At 41.2% G+C, this 18130-nt stretch overlaps 1 protein-coding gene across 2 annotated transcripts; it reads right to left on the bottom strand.

Moving 5' to 3' along the window:
* Positions 1-215: 215 nt before the first annotated feature.
* six7 (SIX homeobox 7) lies at positions 216-6509 on the bottom strand. 2 transcript variants are annotated; one of them, XM_024436389.2, is made up of 3 exons: positions 5651-6509; positions 1502-1665; positions 216-655 (listed from the first exon to the last, which is right to left on the bottom strand). In XM_024436389.2, exons 1-3 carry the CDS (start codon positions 6071-6073, stop codon positions 442-444), a joined length of 801 nt encoding a protein of 266 aa, XP_024292157.1. In that variant the 5' UTR covers positions 6074-6509; the 3' UTR covers positions 216-441. The 2 variants fall into 2 exon arrangements, with proteins under 2 accessions (XP_024292157.1, XP_024292158.1); XM_024436390.2 differs by having other exon boundaries at positions 5666-6508.
* Positions 6510-18130: the final 11621 nt, after the last annotated feature.

Below are 18130 nucleotides of genomic sequence, written 5' to 3' on the forward strand. Positions count from 1 at the left end.
CTAGAATATGTTATCGCTGCTGACTGACTGACTTCTTTCTACCCATATTGTAGTCCAAATCTACAGAGCAGAGAATTCTAGTGGGTTTTTATAGCAGTCAGTAGCACAGTCATATGGTACTTAGTAACAGTTTACCTTACAGTCATGTGCGATGGTGCATTTTAAGTGCATGTGTTTGTAGATGGTCTAATCCCCAATCCCCCACCCCTCCCCATTCGTCCACTAGCAACCACATCAAGTGTCCATATCAAGTCTCTCATAGAGAACTTCCTGTCCAAGTGTCCAATCTCAAGCTACAGACATAGTAGTTCTACAGTGTCTATTGTCTCTATATATCTGTGGGGTCGGTCCTTCCTGGCTGAGAACTGATGACAGTCTCTCTCTTCAGGATTTAATTAACCAATGAGAGCCTCTCTCCTGCTGTGGTCAGTGACCCGACCCTCAGGATTCGAACTCGCTGTCGCTGCTAACGGAGTGGTCTGGGGTGGAGGTGCCAGTGCCCCGGGGGTCGGTGCTCGTGCTGCAGTCGCTGGCCTCTGGGCTGCCCGGGTGACGCGGAGAGGTGGCCAGCAGGCGGGGGTGGTGGGCGTGATGCTCCTGGGCAGAACCCTCAGGGGAGCTTCCGGAAGGCAGGTGGGTGGGGTCCTGCTGCAGTCTGAGAGAAGAGAGAAGAAAGAGAGAGGAGTATATTTTAGTTTTTTGAGATACATGGTTGGTTTAAGTGGTACCTAACTGGTACTCTCTCTCTCAACGAGAGCATTCAGCCTGGTCTCATAGGCTAGACGTAACATAGTAATTGTAAATCCGGGACACTAAAATTAACATGTTATGTTACATTTGGTATGGTTACATAAGATAGAAGGCTATTTAAGGCAACAAAAAAAGTATGGTGGTTGGTCGGGCGTATAACGCAAACGTCTAGCAACCCAAAACCTGCGTGATTGAATATCATGACGGATAACTTTAGCATTTTAGCTAATTAGCAACTATTCAACTACTTACTACTTTTTAGCGACTACTTTTTAGCTACTCGCCATGTAACTAACCCTTCCCCTAACCCTAACCTTAACCCTTTACCCTAACTCCTAACCCTTAACCACCTGGTTAACAGTAGCCACAACAAATTGGAATTTGTAACATATCACGTTTGGCAAATTCATAACGTATCCTAAGAATTGTAATTCGTAACATATCATACAAAATGTATGATAGACATCCACAAATGAATACATAGCATACGAAACATAAGGTATGATACTAATTGGAGTGTCCTGGATATCTGTTTACTATGCTACGTGTACCCCCGAGTCCAGGGTGCAGCATTGGTTATGTATTTGATGTAAAACAAAAATTAAGATGTCCACAGTCCTATATTATTATTTTTAAATGACTTATATATATATATTTTTTTCTTCATTTAATTTAATTTCTAAAATGTTCAACAAGACACAAGAAGTTAAAAGGTTTCGGCTGAGTAGAGTTCCTGTCTGTCTTAACGTACATGTTCTTTGCCGATGCAGCCCTGTCTCTCTGGCGTCGGTTCTTGAACCAGTTGCCGACCTGTGTGGGCGTGAGTCCCGTGGCCTGGGCCAGGTGCCGTTTCCTGGACGGGTTTGGGTACGGGTCCTGGAGGTACCACTCTCTGAGCAGGCTGCGAGTTCTCTCCTGTGATACATAAAGGACACAATAATGGTCAGTTCCCTGCTTCATGTAACCAACAGTGTTCCTAATAACTATATCTATCACAATGAGATACACTACCAGTCCAAAAGTTTTACAACACCAACTCATTCAACGGTTTTTCTTTATTTTCACTATTTTCTACATTGTAGAATAATAGTGAAGACATCAAACCTATGAAATAACACATATGGAATCATGTAGTAACCAAAAAGTGTTTTATATTTGAGATTCTTCAAAGCAGCCACCCTTTGCCTTGATGACAGCTTTGCACACTCTTGGCATTTTCTCAACCAGCTTCATGAGGTAGTCACGTTCTTAAAAGTGAATTTGTGGAATCTCTTTCCTTAATGCGTTTGAGCCAATCAGTTGTGTGTGTGTGGGGGGGGGGGTGGGGGTATAAGGAAGATAGCCCTATTTGGTAAAACACCAAGTCCATATTATGACATGAACAGCTCAAATAAGCAAAGAAAAATTACAGTCCATCATTACTTTAAGACATGAAGGTCAATCAATACGGAAAATTTCAAGAACTTTGGAAGTTTCTTCAAGAGCAGTCGTAAAAACCATCAAGGACCTCCACAGGAATGGAAGACCCAGAGTTACCTCCGCTGCAGAGGATAAGTTCATTAGAGTTACCAGCCTAAGAAATTGCAACCCAAATAAATGCTTCACAGAGTTCAAGTAAAGGACACATCTCAACATCAACTGTTCAGAGGAGAATCAGGCCTTCATGGTCGAATTGCTGCAAGGAACACTGTCTGCTGGTGACACTGTCTGTGATTTATTTAGAATTCAAGGCACACTTAACCAGCATGGCTACCACAGCATTCTGCAGTAATGTGGCACCCCATCTGGTTTGGGCTTAGTGGGACTATCATTTGTTTTTCAACAGGACAATGACCCAACACACCTCCAGGCTATATAAGGGCTATTTTACCAAGTAGGAGAGTGATGGAGTGCTGCATCAGTTGACCTGGCCTCCACAATCCCCCGACCTCAACCAAATTGAGGTGGTTATGTGGGAACTCCTTCAAGACTGTTGGAAAAGCATTCCAGGTGAAGCTGGTTGAGAGAATGCCAAGAGTGTGTAAAGCTGTCATCAAGGAAAAGGATCACTATCTGAAGAATCTCAAATATAATATGTATTTTGATTTGTTTAACACTTTTATGGTTACTACATGATTCCATATGTATTACTACATAGTTTTGATGTCTTCACTATTATTCTACAATGTAGAAAATAGTACAAATAAAGAAAAATCCTTGAAAGAGTAGGTGTTGTAAAACTTTTGACCGGTAGTGTATACAGTATGTTGGTGTAGTGTCTTTACTAGGCTACTCCATTGATATCAGTTAGAGAAGATCTCCTAGTCCTAAGACATTACAACCAAATAATCGTATAATTGGATGAAATAATTGGATTTAAGGGATAATAATTATAATCCACATTATCAACATGAATATGTTGCACTGTATATTGGCTCAGGATGAAAAGCTTAGTACTGATGTAACCTGGGGAGTGGGGATATCCCCTAAGCCCCCCTGACCTATATACTGTCTATAGCAACAGTGAGCGCTCAGCCTCTGCCCTTTCACCTAATGCTCAGGCACAGACTTTATCCCTTCAATCTTGTAGACAACAACCTGGGCCAGAGACTGACTATTGTTTAACGTCCATGGACCGTCTGTGGAAATGTGACCTGCTCAAAGTGTCTGTCCAGGGTTAAGTCTCGGGCTAATCAGTCAGTGATGGAACTTTACGCTGTATGTTCTGAAATGCCTATTCCCTGCCCTGAAGCAAGTGCTTTCATATGCATTTCATTGGTTTTAGTTGGTTGAAGTGCTGTCTGCTCCCCTATCATTAGCAGGGATGTTCCCTATTGCCGCTGGCCAAAAGTAGTGCACTATAGAAGGAAATGGGTGCCATTTTGGAACACAGCCTAGGTGATTGCTCACTGCTGTGAGGGATGGAAATCCCAGAGTAAAATAGTGCCGCAGGTGGTCTCTGACACACACGGCTTAAGCAGACTGACTCTCTCAATGGCTGTGTCCCAAATGGAATCCTGTTGACCAGGGTCCATAGAGTTTGGGTAAGAAGCAGTGCACTCTATAGGGAATATGGTGCCATTTGAGACACAGGCCATGAACTACAGCCCTAGCATACGGCAGCACAGTCCCTGTTTAACAGGCTTGCCTGGTGCTCTTTAACCCCTGGATTACTACCTGCAGGTTGAAGTAGCCTGACATCCAGACCTGTTTTGTGCTAAAATTCCACTCCTTTTACTCTGTGTCATATGAGGAGTGGATTGTTAGCACAAACAGACTGGTACCCAGGCTGAGGTTGAAAAGCAGGCATGACTTCCCGCCCATGTCCTTTACATGTTGAGATTTAGATCAAAATAAAGTTTGAGAATACTTTTAAATTAAATATATATTCTTTGTGTAGCCTATTCAGGTTCACTTTCATCACATTCGTTTTGTGATTCCACACATAGATACTGATGCATATTGATCTGTGGCAAAGCCAGAGGTGGTTGAGCAATGAGATTGTATAGTCATCTATTGCTTCCCTGCACTGTAAAAAGTCATTACTTCTGATAACTCCATTTTTGTGTGGAAACCCGTTGCCTAGAACCATTGAAGTAACCCAACTCAAAGTATTGCAGTGTTCAAAACATAATTAATAAAGTGACATCACCACCCATATGGTTATTTTTTAAAGTTGTAAATACTTTTGTTTTATTAACTTTTTGACACTAAATTGCATTATATATTCTGAACTATAACGATTGTAGTTACTTGAATGGAATATTTGTTGTACTGAACATAAAAATGTGGGATCCCTTCTACTTAAATGATTAACCTTCCTTACAAATTGTTTTCAAGCGTAATTGGTAAGTAGTTCTGATTAGTAATTTCCAGTGGTTGTGTCTTAATGTTTAATATTGTTTCATGTATTTGATGACTTGTCATTTTAACCTGCCTTAGCAGGCATTGTCGATCACAGTGCTCATTCCTCTAGCAGTAAACGGGAAGAGCTGTAAGCGTGACAAGATGCTGCATTAGCCTCTGTCATTAAGAGTGGTGCACATTAACTTGTTGATGGTGGGAATGGCATCTGTCATTATTGAACGTAAATTTGTCTGACTGTTTTGATATCCGTTCATCATGATCAATTGCACCTCAGAACAACAAACTGCTTCATACTATTTTAGAAAGAAATCTACTTTTTTTCTTTAAACATGCATAAAACATTGTGTAAAAGTCCACAATATTTGAATTACCCACAATCCTGTAATAACAGAGCCATGTTCACTATTGAGTATTCATAACTTCCAAAAACAAAATAATTCTATATCAGCACAACACAGATAAATGAAGTGTTTTTTATGCAAATATCAACTACACCGTTGTTATTTTAAGTAAAGACGTAAAACATAATAAAACAAATTCGTTTATATTTATAAATAGCCTACGTGATGTATAATCTTTCGTGAACAGACTACCTAAAGATAACAGCTGACCAAATTACGCCCCATTTTAGTTCTGGGTTAACCGAGATTAAGTGATTTACTATTTCTAACCTTGCAGGGTGGCATTGACCCTATAGTTTGCGTTAAGAGCGATCAGGGCTGGAGAAAAATAATAGATAACCCTGGTCCATGTCATTTAGACTTAATATGCCAACGTGCCATAATGGGACCTTCTGAATTCATTTCAAATGGTTCATTGTAAGAATGTAAAAAAAAAAGTTTTACAAATTAGCATTCAGTGAGTCAGCCCAGTATACCCAAGTATTGAAATGCATGGTTACAGATATGAGTTCAATATAAGTAGCTACATATATATATATTATTCTCTAATATATAGCCAGGTGGTGCGTAAAATGGATCACGGAAAGGTGCGTCACTATAGTTATGGAAGGTAAAGTGCCTAACTACTATTGGTGCGAAAGAATATTACTTACAGCTTGGTGTCTCACCTTAAAGCAGTGCGTCTTCTGCTCGCCGTCCCAAATGGTGCGAGGCAGGGGGAACTTCTTGCGGATGCGGTACTTCTCCACGGGTCCCAGGGCACGGCCTCGGAGCCGCTCCGCCTCGCGGTAGTGCGCATCCAGCCACAGATCTTGGAGCTTGGCGTGAGACTCTCGCGTAAAGCGGTGGCTCTGGAGGATCTGGTAAAGCGCCTCGAAGTTTCCTCCGTGGAAGGCAACCAGCGCCCTGGCGCGCATCACTGACTCGTGGCGGTTGAGAGCCTCCCCCGCGGAGCCAGGGACAGCGGCAGGCAGGGACCATAAGAACCGCCCAAGGCGCTCGATGTCGCCGGTCTCCTCGAGGTTCTCGCACACCCGAGCCACTTGCTCCGGGGTGAACATAGGCAGAGGAAACATATTTCGTTGTTCTCAGACTTTGTCAACAAACAAAATAGTCTAAATTTGCTAAATGGACATGGCCAATGGTCATATCATTCCAGCTGCCTGGTGCGTGTTCAAATAAAGAGACCGTAGCCCGCGATGAAGCAAAACGCGCTGGAAGTGTCCTTTTACACACCACGGTCACCGTGCGCCTACAGAGTGATGTGAAAGTTCAGTTGAGTCAAATATAGGCCTAGTTTAGCAGTGGAAAAAGACACCAAACTAAATCTGATTGGTAGCGAGTTGCTTATATAAGTTGTGTCTCCTCTTTTCCCGGTATTGGCGAGCTATGCTATATGTGAGAAGATTCGTGGCGGGGTCATGCGCTTCCAGGAGTTCAGGCCGTTCTAGTAGGCTAAAGAATGAACGCCAAGAGTCAACCGGTATTTATAGCTAGATGCAATTAGCATCGTTGTAGTTGTTTTGAGACGGATTATGCGCCTCGGAGGTCATTAGCCACTTAGGGGGGTGGTGTGTGTGTGTGTGTGGGGGGGGGGGGCAGCTTGATCAGATTGTTTGGCTTAGTCGAGGGATACACTGACTGTCAGGCTGATTGGTAAGCTAACAACAAGGATATTTAATTGGTCTGATCTGCATAACCTGCAGGCCGGGCGAAATCCATTTCAGGCCAGGGGACAGGGAGGGAGGAAGAGGGGAAGAGAAGAGAGCAGGAAAATGTGGGTAAACAAGATTTACCCATTAGACCGGGTTTAATCACCCACTGGAAAGAATTTAATCACCCAAATATAATGAAGTGATGAATAATCAATAACATTTCTGTGACCAATAGCATACTTTATATTGGAATAGTAAATGTGTCATAACTTTTGTGCTTAAAATCGTTTGAAAAAATCAGGTTAGGACGAATGTATAGTTTAAGTGTTGGGTGAATTCAGAAAGAGTGGGACGTCATGTCAACTGGGACAGCTTAATCCTGACGCGTTTAATTCTTGGTCTGACAAGAGAAAATAAAAACTATTCTTACTAACCCTTGCAGAGAACACACATGATCAAAATCAAATCACATCATTGGTGTGACATCATAGATGGACAGAGCACGCGTTAAATAGGAAGCTCACTCCGTGAAGGACACAGTACACTTTTTTTTTTACACGTTTTATTTTGATGTTAAGGTTATAAAACTGTAATAAATAATTCCCTGTGCAAAATTGTTATGTCAAATGTGCATACTATGAACTGGTGCATCAAAATATATTTAAAAAAAGTTGCTAACATCATTTCAATTGTGTAATTCAGACATTTGTGTTGTTGTGCTATATCCTGTTCGTTTTGTCTTTCTGTTATTAGACTGTTATTTGAGTGAATTCAGAAAGATGTCCATCTTCTGTAACCTCTTCAGACATCTATCCAACATATTTAACCAGAATGTCATATACGCATTAAATCCTCAGATGCTTCCTTATCACAAAAAAATCGAATTGTCATTGGGGTACCATTATAATAAGGGTGTCCTAGTTTATCCAATCTGCTGTCCCAGTCTACCATATGATTTTGGCTCAGAGTGCACAAACTGGTGTGTCATGCCTCCTGTGAACATTTTTTTTTTGTGTGTGTGTGTGTGTGTGTGTGTGTGTGTGTGTGTGTGTGTGTGTGTGTGTGATTAGGAAAAATGTCAGAAATGTATCAGGTGTTGGGCTAATATGTTGGATAGATGATGAAAGAGTTTACAGAAGACAGAAATGCCAAACGTGTCCCACTTATTCCAAATTCACCCTACAGAAAGTTTGGCGACTGACTATTTTAGGTCTTTGGTAAATTGTGCATATTTCAGACATACCTAACAGTGATACTTGCAAGAGCAGTGTGCGGGTTTCTCTTTTCTTTTAGATAGGCCTAAACCAAACGGAATTTATGCTGCAGTTGTTTTCAGATGTTGTTTTATTATTAAGTTTTGAATCTGCTTTAAAAAATTAAGGCAACAAGAATATACGTAATATTATTAGTAGACGCAACTTTCGATGTTTTTGAGTAACAATTGTTTGAATAAATTGTTCACACAAATAAAGTAAGTCCAGGGAATTAATAATAGCCATAAAAATGTTTTCGATTTTAAAAAATTGAATCATTATTTAACTAGGCAAGTCAGTTTAGAACACATTCTTATTTATAATGAAAGCCTACCCTACTGGGTTAACTGCCTTGTTCATGGGCAGAACGACAGATTTTTACCTTGTCAACTCGGGGATTTCTTTCGGTTACTGGTCCAACGCTCTAACCACTAGGCTACCTATCGGATTTACTGATAATATGATTAAATATGAGTTGATGTCACACCAATATTTAGTAAACCCAACATGAGTGTTCACGTGCTAGTCGGAAGTCAGATTTTTCCGATTTACTAACTGGATGAACGCTTTGACTAGCATGTGAACAAGTTATTATTCCACCAGCAGTAGCCTACCTGGAGGTAGAACTGCAAGCATTGCATGATGCTGAATTTGCCCGTCATTAAAAATGGTCATGGTGGGAATGGGTGGTCTCGCCATTGAACGTTCATCATAATCCAACATAGCACAAGCTGCTCAATACGAATATAGAAATATAGCCTACTTTTCTTTCTTCAAAAATGCACACAACATTGTGTAAAAAAACAATTAGACCCACAATCCTCCAAAAAACGGGCAAATTGTTGCAATATCTTAAAATTGTTAAGTTGAGAGAAATATTATTATTATTATTAATATTTACAAAATGTATTAACATTTAGTAAATTAAATCACATACTTTTCTATATTTTTGGTTGTTCTCATAAAATATATATTTTTTGGTCAAATTAAATGAACAAATCATTGAAATGACCTGATCTCATTTTTATTATGTAGGCCTATATGTTGGTTGTTGTTTTTTGTTGTTGATTGTTTCAATTGACCTCATAATTGTCTTTTACAGTGTTGGTGGATGGATGCACCCTGGCTCAGAAAATGTAGGGGCTATAGACGACAGACAGCTATAATATACCCTCCGTATTTAATAAGGATTGGATATGAGCGCCAGAGATACCGCGCGTTAGGCTTGCATGTAAACCTGTATCACATGCGTGGAGGCTGCGTCCATTTACCGCGTCGACATTTCCGAGGCGACTGCATTGCTCTCAACGCACCTGACAACTAATCGCATGTTAATTGAAGTGGACACTGTTATACCGTAATCTCCCCATCCCGGTTGGTCCCCGGGTCAGGATTGGAAAAAAACACCAGTCTCTCGAGGCAGGATGATGGGGATCCACGACAGTTACACGAGGGCACGGTATTACATGATCCAGCCCCATGGGTTCAATACCTCTCTGATCTTATAGTATTAATCAGTGTTTAGGGGACAATAAATCCGGTTTAGAATAAGCATCTGTCTATGAATGCGGTACAACAAACACACATGAAAGGCTATGATATGTGTATAGGCAATGGGGAATTGATATGTCCAATTAGCCCATTGGGTTATAGCCTATCGCTTTTCTATTTCATTCAACAGATCTGGGTCTTTATGCACATTGCAGTTTAATTTATTACTGTTTTGTTTAGGGAGTGATGTCAATGGGTTTGTGTACAATGGTGGCTAGCATAGCCACAGGATGTAGGGGTGATAAAAAAGAAAATATCTGACAAAACATATCCCCCCAAACTACTATGATAGCTAGCCTATATGTTGGTGGAGGTGGGTTGGGATCAGTTTAGGAAGATACACATTAAAAATACGTCTTGCTATTCTTGAATTGGAATTCCAATAATTCTCCTTAATTGATTGAATTGAAATGGGATTGACCCCAACCTTGCCCAGTACATTCCTAGTCTAGAGTGCCACATGCTTGCCAATCCACCACCACCAAACCAAGTTTATGGGCTTTGTATGCATATATGTTTTAAAATAGAGGTTGTACTCAAATTAAGAGGTCATGGTTTAGAATAAGGTAAATGGATTTAGTCTTGTCTAATAATCTGTCTACACGACACAAATATGGGTTTACTTATCAGACAATGCTGGTTTAGCTGGGGACATTCAGGGTGATGATTGATTATAGAATTAAGTCAACAGACAAGATATCCAGACTTTATTAAGTCATCAGACAAGTAATTCAGACTTTATGCAAAATGTAAGTGTAATAGCTGAGTTAGTAAGTAAATATGTTATTGTATTAGAAGGTTTTTGGTTTCTTATTTTGTTTTATTGCTTACTCTTTTGTACACCTCTGAAAATAACTAGTCCAATTGAATCAATCAGCCGTGATTTATAAATCAACAAATATGTCAAACAGAAAATGCAGTGCATTTCTATGTTTTGTAGTAATACAATGTATTCATATACATTATCTCCAGCACCACCCCAACATCAACATATGTGAAAATTGTGCATTTCTATGTTTTGTAGTAAAAAAGATAGAGGAAGATACACTTACATTCTCAAAAGTATTGACGAACATCTCGTTCCGAAATCATGGGCATTAATATGGAGTTGGTCCCCCCTTTGCTGCTATAACAGCCTCCATTCTTCTGGGAAGGATTTCCACTATAAGTTGGAACATTGCTGCGGGGACTTGTTTCCATTCAGCCCAAAAGCATTAGTGAGGTCGGGCAATGATGTTGGGCGATTAGGCCTGGCCGCAGTTGATGTTCAAATTCATCCCAAAGGTGTTCGATGTGGTTGAGGTCAGGGCTCTGTGCAGACCAGCCAAGTTCTTCCACATCAATCTCGAGTCAACAAACCATTTCAATATGGAACTTGCTTTGTGCACAGGGACATTGTCATGCTGAAACAGGAAAGGACCTTCCCCAAACTGTTGCCACAAAGTTGGACGCACAGAATCTTTTAGAATGTCATTGTATGCTGTAGCTGGAACTAAGGGGCCTAGCCCGAACCATGAAAAACAGCCCCAGACCATTATTCCTCTGCCACCAAACTTTACAGTTGGCACTATGCCAACTGACGTGAGACTACCAGACGAGCTAAATGCCATTTATGCTCGCTTCAAGGCAAGCAACACTGAAGCATGCACCAGAGCACTAGCTGTTCTAGATGACTGTGTGATAACGCTCTCTGTAACCAATGTGAGCAAGACCTTTAAAACAGGTCAACATTCACAAAGTCGCGGGGCCAGACGGATTACCAGGACGTGTACTCAAAGCATGCGCAGACCAACTGGTGTGTGTCTTCACTGATATTTTCAAACTCTCCCTGAACGAGCCTGTAATACCTACATGTTTCAAGCAGACCACCATAGTCCCTGTGCCCAAGGCAGCGAAGGTAACCTGCATAAATGAGTACCGCCTCGTAGTACTCACGTCGGTAGCCATGAAGTGCTTTGAAAGGCTGGTCATGGCTCACATCAACAGCATCCTCCCGGGATACCCTAGACCCACTCAAATTTGCATATTGCCCCAACAGATCCACAGATGACGCAATCTCAATCACACTCCACACTGCCCTTTGCCACCTGGACAAAAGGAACACCTATGTGAGAATGCTGTTCAATACCAAATTGCCCACGAAGCTCATCACTAAGCTAAGGACCCTGGGATTAAACACTTCCCTCTGCAACTGAATTCTGGACTTCCTGACAGGCTGCCCCCAGATGGTAAGGGTAGGCAACAACACATCTGCCAGGCTGATCCTCAACACTGGGGCCCCTCAGGGGTGTGTACTTAGTCCCCTCCTGTACTCACTGGCAGCTTCATTAAATAGTACCCGCAAAACACCAGTCTCAACGTCAACAGTGAAGAGGCGACTCCGGGATGCTGGCATTCTAGGCAGAGTTGCAAAGAAAAAGCCAGATTTCAGACTGGCCAATAAAAATAAAAGATTAAGATGGGCAAAAGAACGCAGACACTGGACAGAGGAACTCTGCCTAGAAGGCCAGCATCCCAGAGTCGCCTCTTCAATATTGACGTTGAGACAGGTGTCCTGCAGGTACTATTTAATAAAGCTGCCAGTTGAGGACTTTGGAGGCGTCTGTTTCTCAAACTAGACACTAATGTACTTGTGCTCAGTTGTGCACCGGGGCCTTCCACTCCTCTTTCTATTCTGGTTAGAGCCAGTTTGCACTATTCTGTGAGGGGAGTAGTGCATAGCATTGTACGAGATCTTCAGTTTCTTGGCTATTTCTCGCATGAAATAGCCTTAATTTCTCAGAACAAGAATAGACTGATGAGTTTCAGAAGAAAGTTCTTTGTTTCTGGCCATTTTGAGCCTGTAATCGAACCCGCAAATGCTGATGCTCCAGATACTCAACTAGTCTAAATGCCAGTTGTATTGCTTCTTTAATCAGAACAACAGTTTTCATAACATAATTGCAAAAGGTTTTTCTAATGATCAGTTAGCCTTTTAAAATGATAAACTTGGATTAGCTAACACAACATGCCATTGGAACACAGGAGTGATGGTTACTGATAATGGGCCTCTGTACGCCTATGTAGATATTCCATAAACAATCTGCCGTTTCCAGCTACAATAGTCATTTACAACATTAACAATGTCTTCACTGTATTTCTGATCAATTTGACGTTATTTTAATGGACAAAAAACTTGCTTTTCTTTCAAAAACAAGGACATTTCTAAGTGACCCCAAACTTTGAACAGTAGTATATATCATAGGGGGTGTCAGAGGAAAGCCCATAAAATTGTCAGAGACTCCAGTCGCCCAAGACAGAGACTGTTTTCTGAGACTTGAGACTGTTTGCTACCACACAGCAAGGGGTAGAGAGCCAAGTCTAGGTCCAAAAGGCTCCTTAACAGCTTCTACCCCCAAGCCATAAGACTCCTGAACAATTCATTGACAAATCCGCCGGACTACTTACATTACTTACTTTTAATTATTTTTTATTCTAGTTTATTTGGTAAATATTTTCTTAACTCTCCTTGAACTGCACTGTTGGTTAAGGGCTTGTAAGTAAGCATTTCATGGTAAGGTCTACACTGTATGTACAGGGACATTGTTATTTTAAATGTTTATACAGTATGTCCATATAAAAATATCCAGTTTAACTTCAATATCAACCAAAATATTAAGGTTTTAAAAAGTAAAAAACCAATTTGTGTCAAATATAGTATTTTTCAAATGAAGTCAGCAGAAACAGCAAGTAGCCTAACTCAAGGAAAGAGTACAGATTCCCAGAGGGCAGCGGATGATAACCTGGCAATATGTTATATCCTAAAAGTAGATTAGATTATCAGGGCAGTGGGGTGCAGTGTGTGCGTGTGTGTCAGGGGGGATTGTACTGTGTGTGTGTGTTCAAGTGGCACACAGCCGGTATTTAGAGGAACAGAGAGAGGGAGAAAGATGAACCGGGGGAAGATCATACCATTAATCTGACCCTGTTAGGTCTCAGACACTTCCCTCCACTGCCACACACACCCCTCTAACCCCCTCACTGAACCCCAACCAACCCCCAATCTATTAAACACTGAGAGCAGACTAAGGGAGCTGAAATCTGATAAACCACTCCCAAGACGTTAGAATGGGATGAATCATAAAATGAAGACGGGATGAGCGGATGATGGTGTGTGTGTGTGTGTGCGTCAGTCAGTATCAGGGTGTTTAAACTGTATTGATTTACTGAATACTATACATTCTTAGAGGCATTGTTTTGATATGATACAGACAATAGCGTGCTGATCGAGCCCGCCAATGTTAACCTAATCAAATTGTTCATATTCTTAACGTAATTATCAGCATTGCACTCTTTGACCTATATAGTGTATGTATTGATATGTAGGCTACATGTGCTTTTACATTTTTTCTATGTAGTTCTGTCCTTGTCTATTAATGTTCTGTATTATGTCATGTTTCATGTTTTCTGTGGACCCCAGGAAGAGTAGCTGCTGCTTTTGCAACAGTTAATCCTAATAAAATACCAAATACCAAGCTGAGCAAGCAAAGTTTCCAAGCTGAATCAAACATATTGGGGCTGAAGAGTGGTCATCAACCTTGTAGCAACATTTATCCATTTGTTAGCAGAGTTATTTGAAGTGTCAGGAAACAGGTGGTAAACACTTGGGGCTGGATTCAATCTGTATTGCAGAAGTTCAGCAGTATGGCGCGCTTGAGCCGACATATGCAACGTTTACTGTGTATGCAGTCTCCGTGAATGCGGGAACATTGCCCTTACATTTCAATCACGCTGTAACTCTGATATTCAGCGCTAGGGATTGAATCGAGCCCTTGGTCTTAGTAAGAGCATGTACTGCGGCATCACCAACTCTCCAATGTGTTTTGTTCAGCTTGTAAACTTGCAAGAGTGCAATATTGACTATAAAGGCAAGAAAGTTAACAACGGGATGGTTTAGCTACCTGGCCGAAAAAAATGGTCTCATAAGTTATGTGACTAAACAACTAAGATCTCAAAGCAGAATGTGCTATAACACCACTACTTCTACAGAGATACAACATAATACATTTGTGTACATTTTTGTTCTAATTAATTCTGTGACCATATGCGCATATCTGGACCCCCTTCCCGTACCCCCCTCCCCTCTTCCCCTTTCTGGACAAGACAAGGTCTGCGTTCCAAATGGTACCCTATTCCCTATAAATAATGCACTACTTTTGATCAGAGTCTTATGGGCCTTGGGAAAATGTAGTGCACCATATAGAGAAGAGAGAGCCATTTGTGATGCAGTCCAAGGCATTATGATGGTGGAACCCCACTTGGCATAATTAATTAGGCTTAAGCAAGAAGCCCTGCTTAAAAACTAGCTGTTGGTTTTGCCATCAGGAAAGGCAGGGGGTGTTAGGCCCTGTGGGCGGGGTATTATCCATCCAACCATGCTGTATAAATCCACAACACAACACAATTAACAAGCAACTGGGAGGAGAACTAATTACCATTATTTACTCATCATTGGCCCCAACCCCCATTTCTCCCCAAAGAAAAGGGGGTCAACACACACACAGCAAAACACATGCAGTAAGCACACACACACACACTCGCATAAGCATAACACACCAACACAAACACACTAATTCCCTCCCTGCAAGTGAAGTAGGGGCTAATTACAAATGCATTTGCAACTCAATACCAGTACACTCTCAGACAAGTCTAGTGTCCCGCCTGCTCCCCTGTTCCTTCCCCACCTATCAGGGCCTCCCTCGCAGCACCAAACAAACAAAATATTCACTTCCCCTGACGCTGTTGAGCGGTGCTATAGAGGTGAAAGAGCAAAAGACAAGGGGGAATCCTCATCTCATCTTAACAGTCAGAAGGACACCGCAGAGCTCTTATTTTAACCAGCATTTACCACGTGTTCACAACATACCTGTTTTTGTTGTTTGCATTGTACTATATATCAGTTGACTTTTTTTGTTGTTGTTGAGAGGTACAGTGTATGGCGGGTTGATCATTTTCTCCCTGTGATATGATGATATCCACAGGAATAGGTTTCCAAACACAACTAAAAAGCATAAAGGCTATCTGTCTATGTAACTTTTCATGCTAATGAAAATGAAACCCCCAAAATGTTTACCACATTGTACAATATTTACCACAATGACAAGTTACCTAACTAACACACATCTCATTTCCAGGAGAGATTCTACAGAAAATCCCTTCTAACTTGAATCAATGGTCAAATTAGTCTAGATGTCACCGGGGGGTCATAAAGCCGAACAGAGATTATATATCATAATGAGATGTTCTTTTCCGCTTCAGTTAATGGCCCATCCTCCTAATACAGTCCCAGAAAGTACTACACCACCCATAGAAGTTGAAGCACGAGCTCTGGCCACCCATCATGGAATCACCACTTGGATGGAGATGCCCGCTCTCTAGTAATACTATTTCTATGGATCCACCCTAACGAAGGTATCATCCACTGCTGTGTGTGAAGATTAGTTTACACAAGGGGATCTCCTCTCGTTGGCTAACCGACCAACTGACGACACATTCTAATTTAGGCTCTCTGCAGGAGAAAATAGATCCAGAGACGGATGGGTGGGTGGACGGATCACTTTCAGGGTTTGTTTGTTTAATTACTGGGCTGGCCATTGGCCCTTGTGCTCTGAATCTGTCATTAGTGACTAGCACCTAAGGCTACAAGAACTACATATTTACATGTTTGTAATTTAGCAGACGCTGTTATCCAGAGCAACTTTCAGTAGAGTGCATACATTTTCATACTTTGTTTTGTTTTGTACTATAGGAGATGATCCTGGTGGCTATTAGTGGTCATGGTGATGTCTGTCTTGACATTTTTAGAAAGGTAAAGGTCATTTACTGCATTTGTATACAATTTAAAAACTCTAAAATGCTATTAGGAGCACAGCAAAAACAAGCACAAATGACCCCAGCCATTATCACATTGGCTGCTGTAGCTTCATTCACCTCAGTTGATCTTCAGACACACAGCTTATGAGCTATACTATTAGCCGCTACACAATAACTCACATTTATACAGCACTGGGATTAAAAACTATAATGTAATACGTACAGAGGGATCTGTTAGCAGAAAAAGTATTTTATTGAGAAAAGGTAAACAAATACATTTGCTTTACAAGACTCTTTTGTTGCTACATTTGTACATTTCCTGTAATTCTACACACTTTGACATGATTTATGCCATATGATATCCAAGTGAGAGTGACTAACAAAATCAATGGGTGGCCCCTGGAGGTCAGGCCCCCTGGAGGTCAGGGCCCCTGGAGGTCAGGGCCCCTGGGCATGTGTCCTGCAAGCATATGCCAGGTAGGTAATATGGCCATGATTACTACTGGTTTAGAAAGCTGGCTAAACTAACTAGACTGATTTACCAATTTAAAAATGTTATACTGACATGGGCTGATTGAGTGACATAACAAGAGGAAAACTGCTGATGCACAACTAAGTTTCAAAATTTCACCTTATGTATTCTACTATTCTAACTCTCAACAGTAAGTTGAGACCCCAACTGAGTCTGTATGTATATTTTTTTTACAACAAAAAAAATGACCCAGGTCCGGACCTCAGTGTCCTCATATGTAACTACAGCCACCCTGCCGCCATGACATCATCACCCAGAGACTAGAAGAGAATATCCAAGGAAATGAGAGTCTTACAATTCTTTGAAATCTTAGAAGCCCTGTGTCAAAAAAACTATTCACTGTTCGCTTCTTGCATTCCGTCTGCAACTCAATAGGCAGTTCTGTGGATTTGGATTGGAGTCTCATTGGTATTGAGTTATATTTGATGGTTATCACTCCTTTACCAATTGTAGTCAAATTGAATATCATACTCATAAACATTGTGTTTAAAATGTGTACTTGTCTTTCAAGTCTCCATACCTGCGAACTCACTGATAACTTTTCACTCACCAGTTTGGCCATCATGTCTTTATTGTCTTAGGTGTCTCTCAAGGGGAAATCATTTCATTCTCATGCTATGCAGCCTCGCTGCGATTCAATGATATAACAGGTGTTATTGGAGTTGTTTAGAAATGCTAAATGGCTTAGAGGTAGGACTTATTCTCACCTAATACTTTAATACTCATTAATTCCTGCTTCAGTGACTTACCTCTTCTGATCCTCCCTCCCGCCTCACCCACAGCCACGCCCGTCAGAGGAGAGGTGGTCAGCCAACGGGCGCCGCGGGAGGGACAGGTGGACAGAGAGAAGAGTGGGGGAGGGATGAAGAGGATGGTGATTTAAGAGTGCTTAAAGGCTCATGCATAACATTTGTTTGTGTGTCATCTAGAGGCACTGATAGGAGAGTACTACATACACACTGACCTGAGCTCATAATTACTCTAAAGAGCACCGAAGAGACTTAAGTAATTGATTGATCGATAGATACTCAGAGATGCACATTTGGGGACACATTGTTAGCATGGTTATTATTAATTCATAACAAATACAAATGGTTTATTTTCCAGCGAGTGAATGCCTTGTTTTACAGGATCAGCCATAGTAGTACAATGTCCCCGAAGCAAAATAGTGTTAAGTGCCTTGTTCAAGGGTACAGACAGATTTTTCACCTTGTCGGCTCGGGTATTCGAACCAGCGACCTTTCGGTTACTGACCCAGCACTCTATAATTGTCTTTATTCTTGAGTGACG

The sequence above is a fragment of the Oncorhynchus tshawytscha genome, linkage group LG10 (assembly GCF_018296145.1).
Source record: "Oncorhynchus tshawytscha isolate Ot180627B linkage group LG10, Otsh_v2.0, whole genome shotgun sequence".
Classification (NCBI taxonomy): Eukaryota; Metazoa; Chordata; class Actinopteri; order Salmoniformes; family Salmonidae; genus Oncorhynchus; species Oncorhynchus tshawytscha.

Bases quoted from the DNA above. Each gene is read 5' to 3' on its own strand.
- six7 (XM_024436389.2), bottom strand. From the start codon at position 6,073: ATGTTTCCTCTGCCTATGTTCACCCCGGAGCAAGTGGCTCGGGTGTGC. The intron at 1,666-5,650 runs GTAAGTAATATT...TATGTATCACAG, and splicing joins TTAAGGTGAGACACCAAGCT to GAGAGAACTCGCAGCCTGCT. The intron at 656-1,501 runs GTACGTTAAGAC...CTCTTCTCTCAG, and splicing joins GCTGCATCGGCAAAGAACAT to ACTGCAGCAGGACCCCACCC.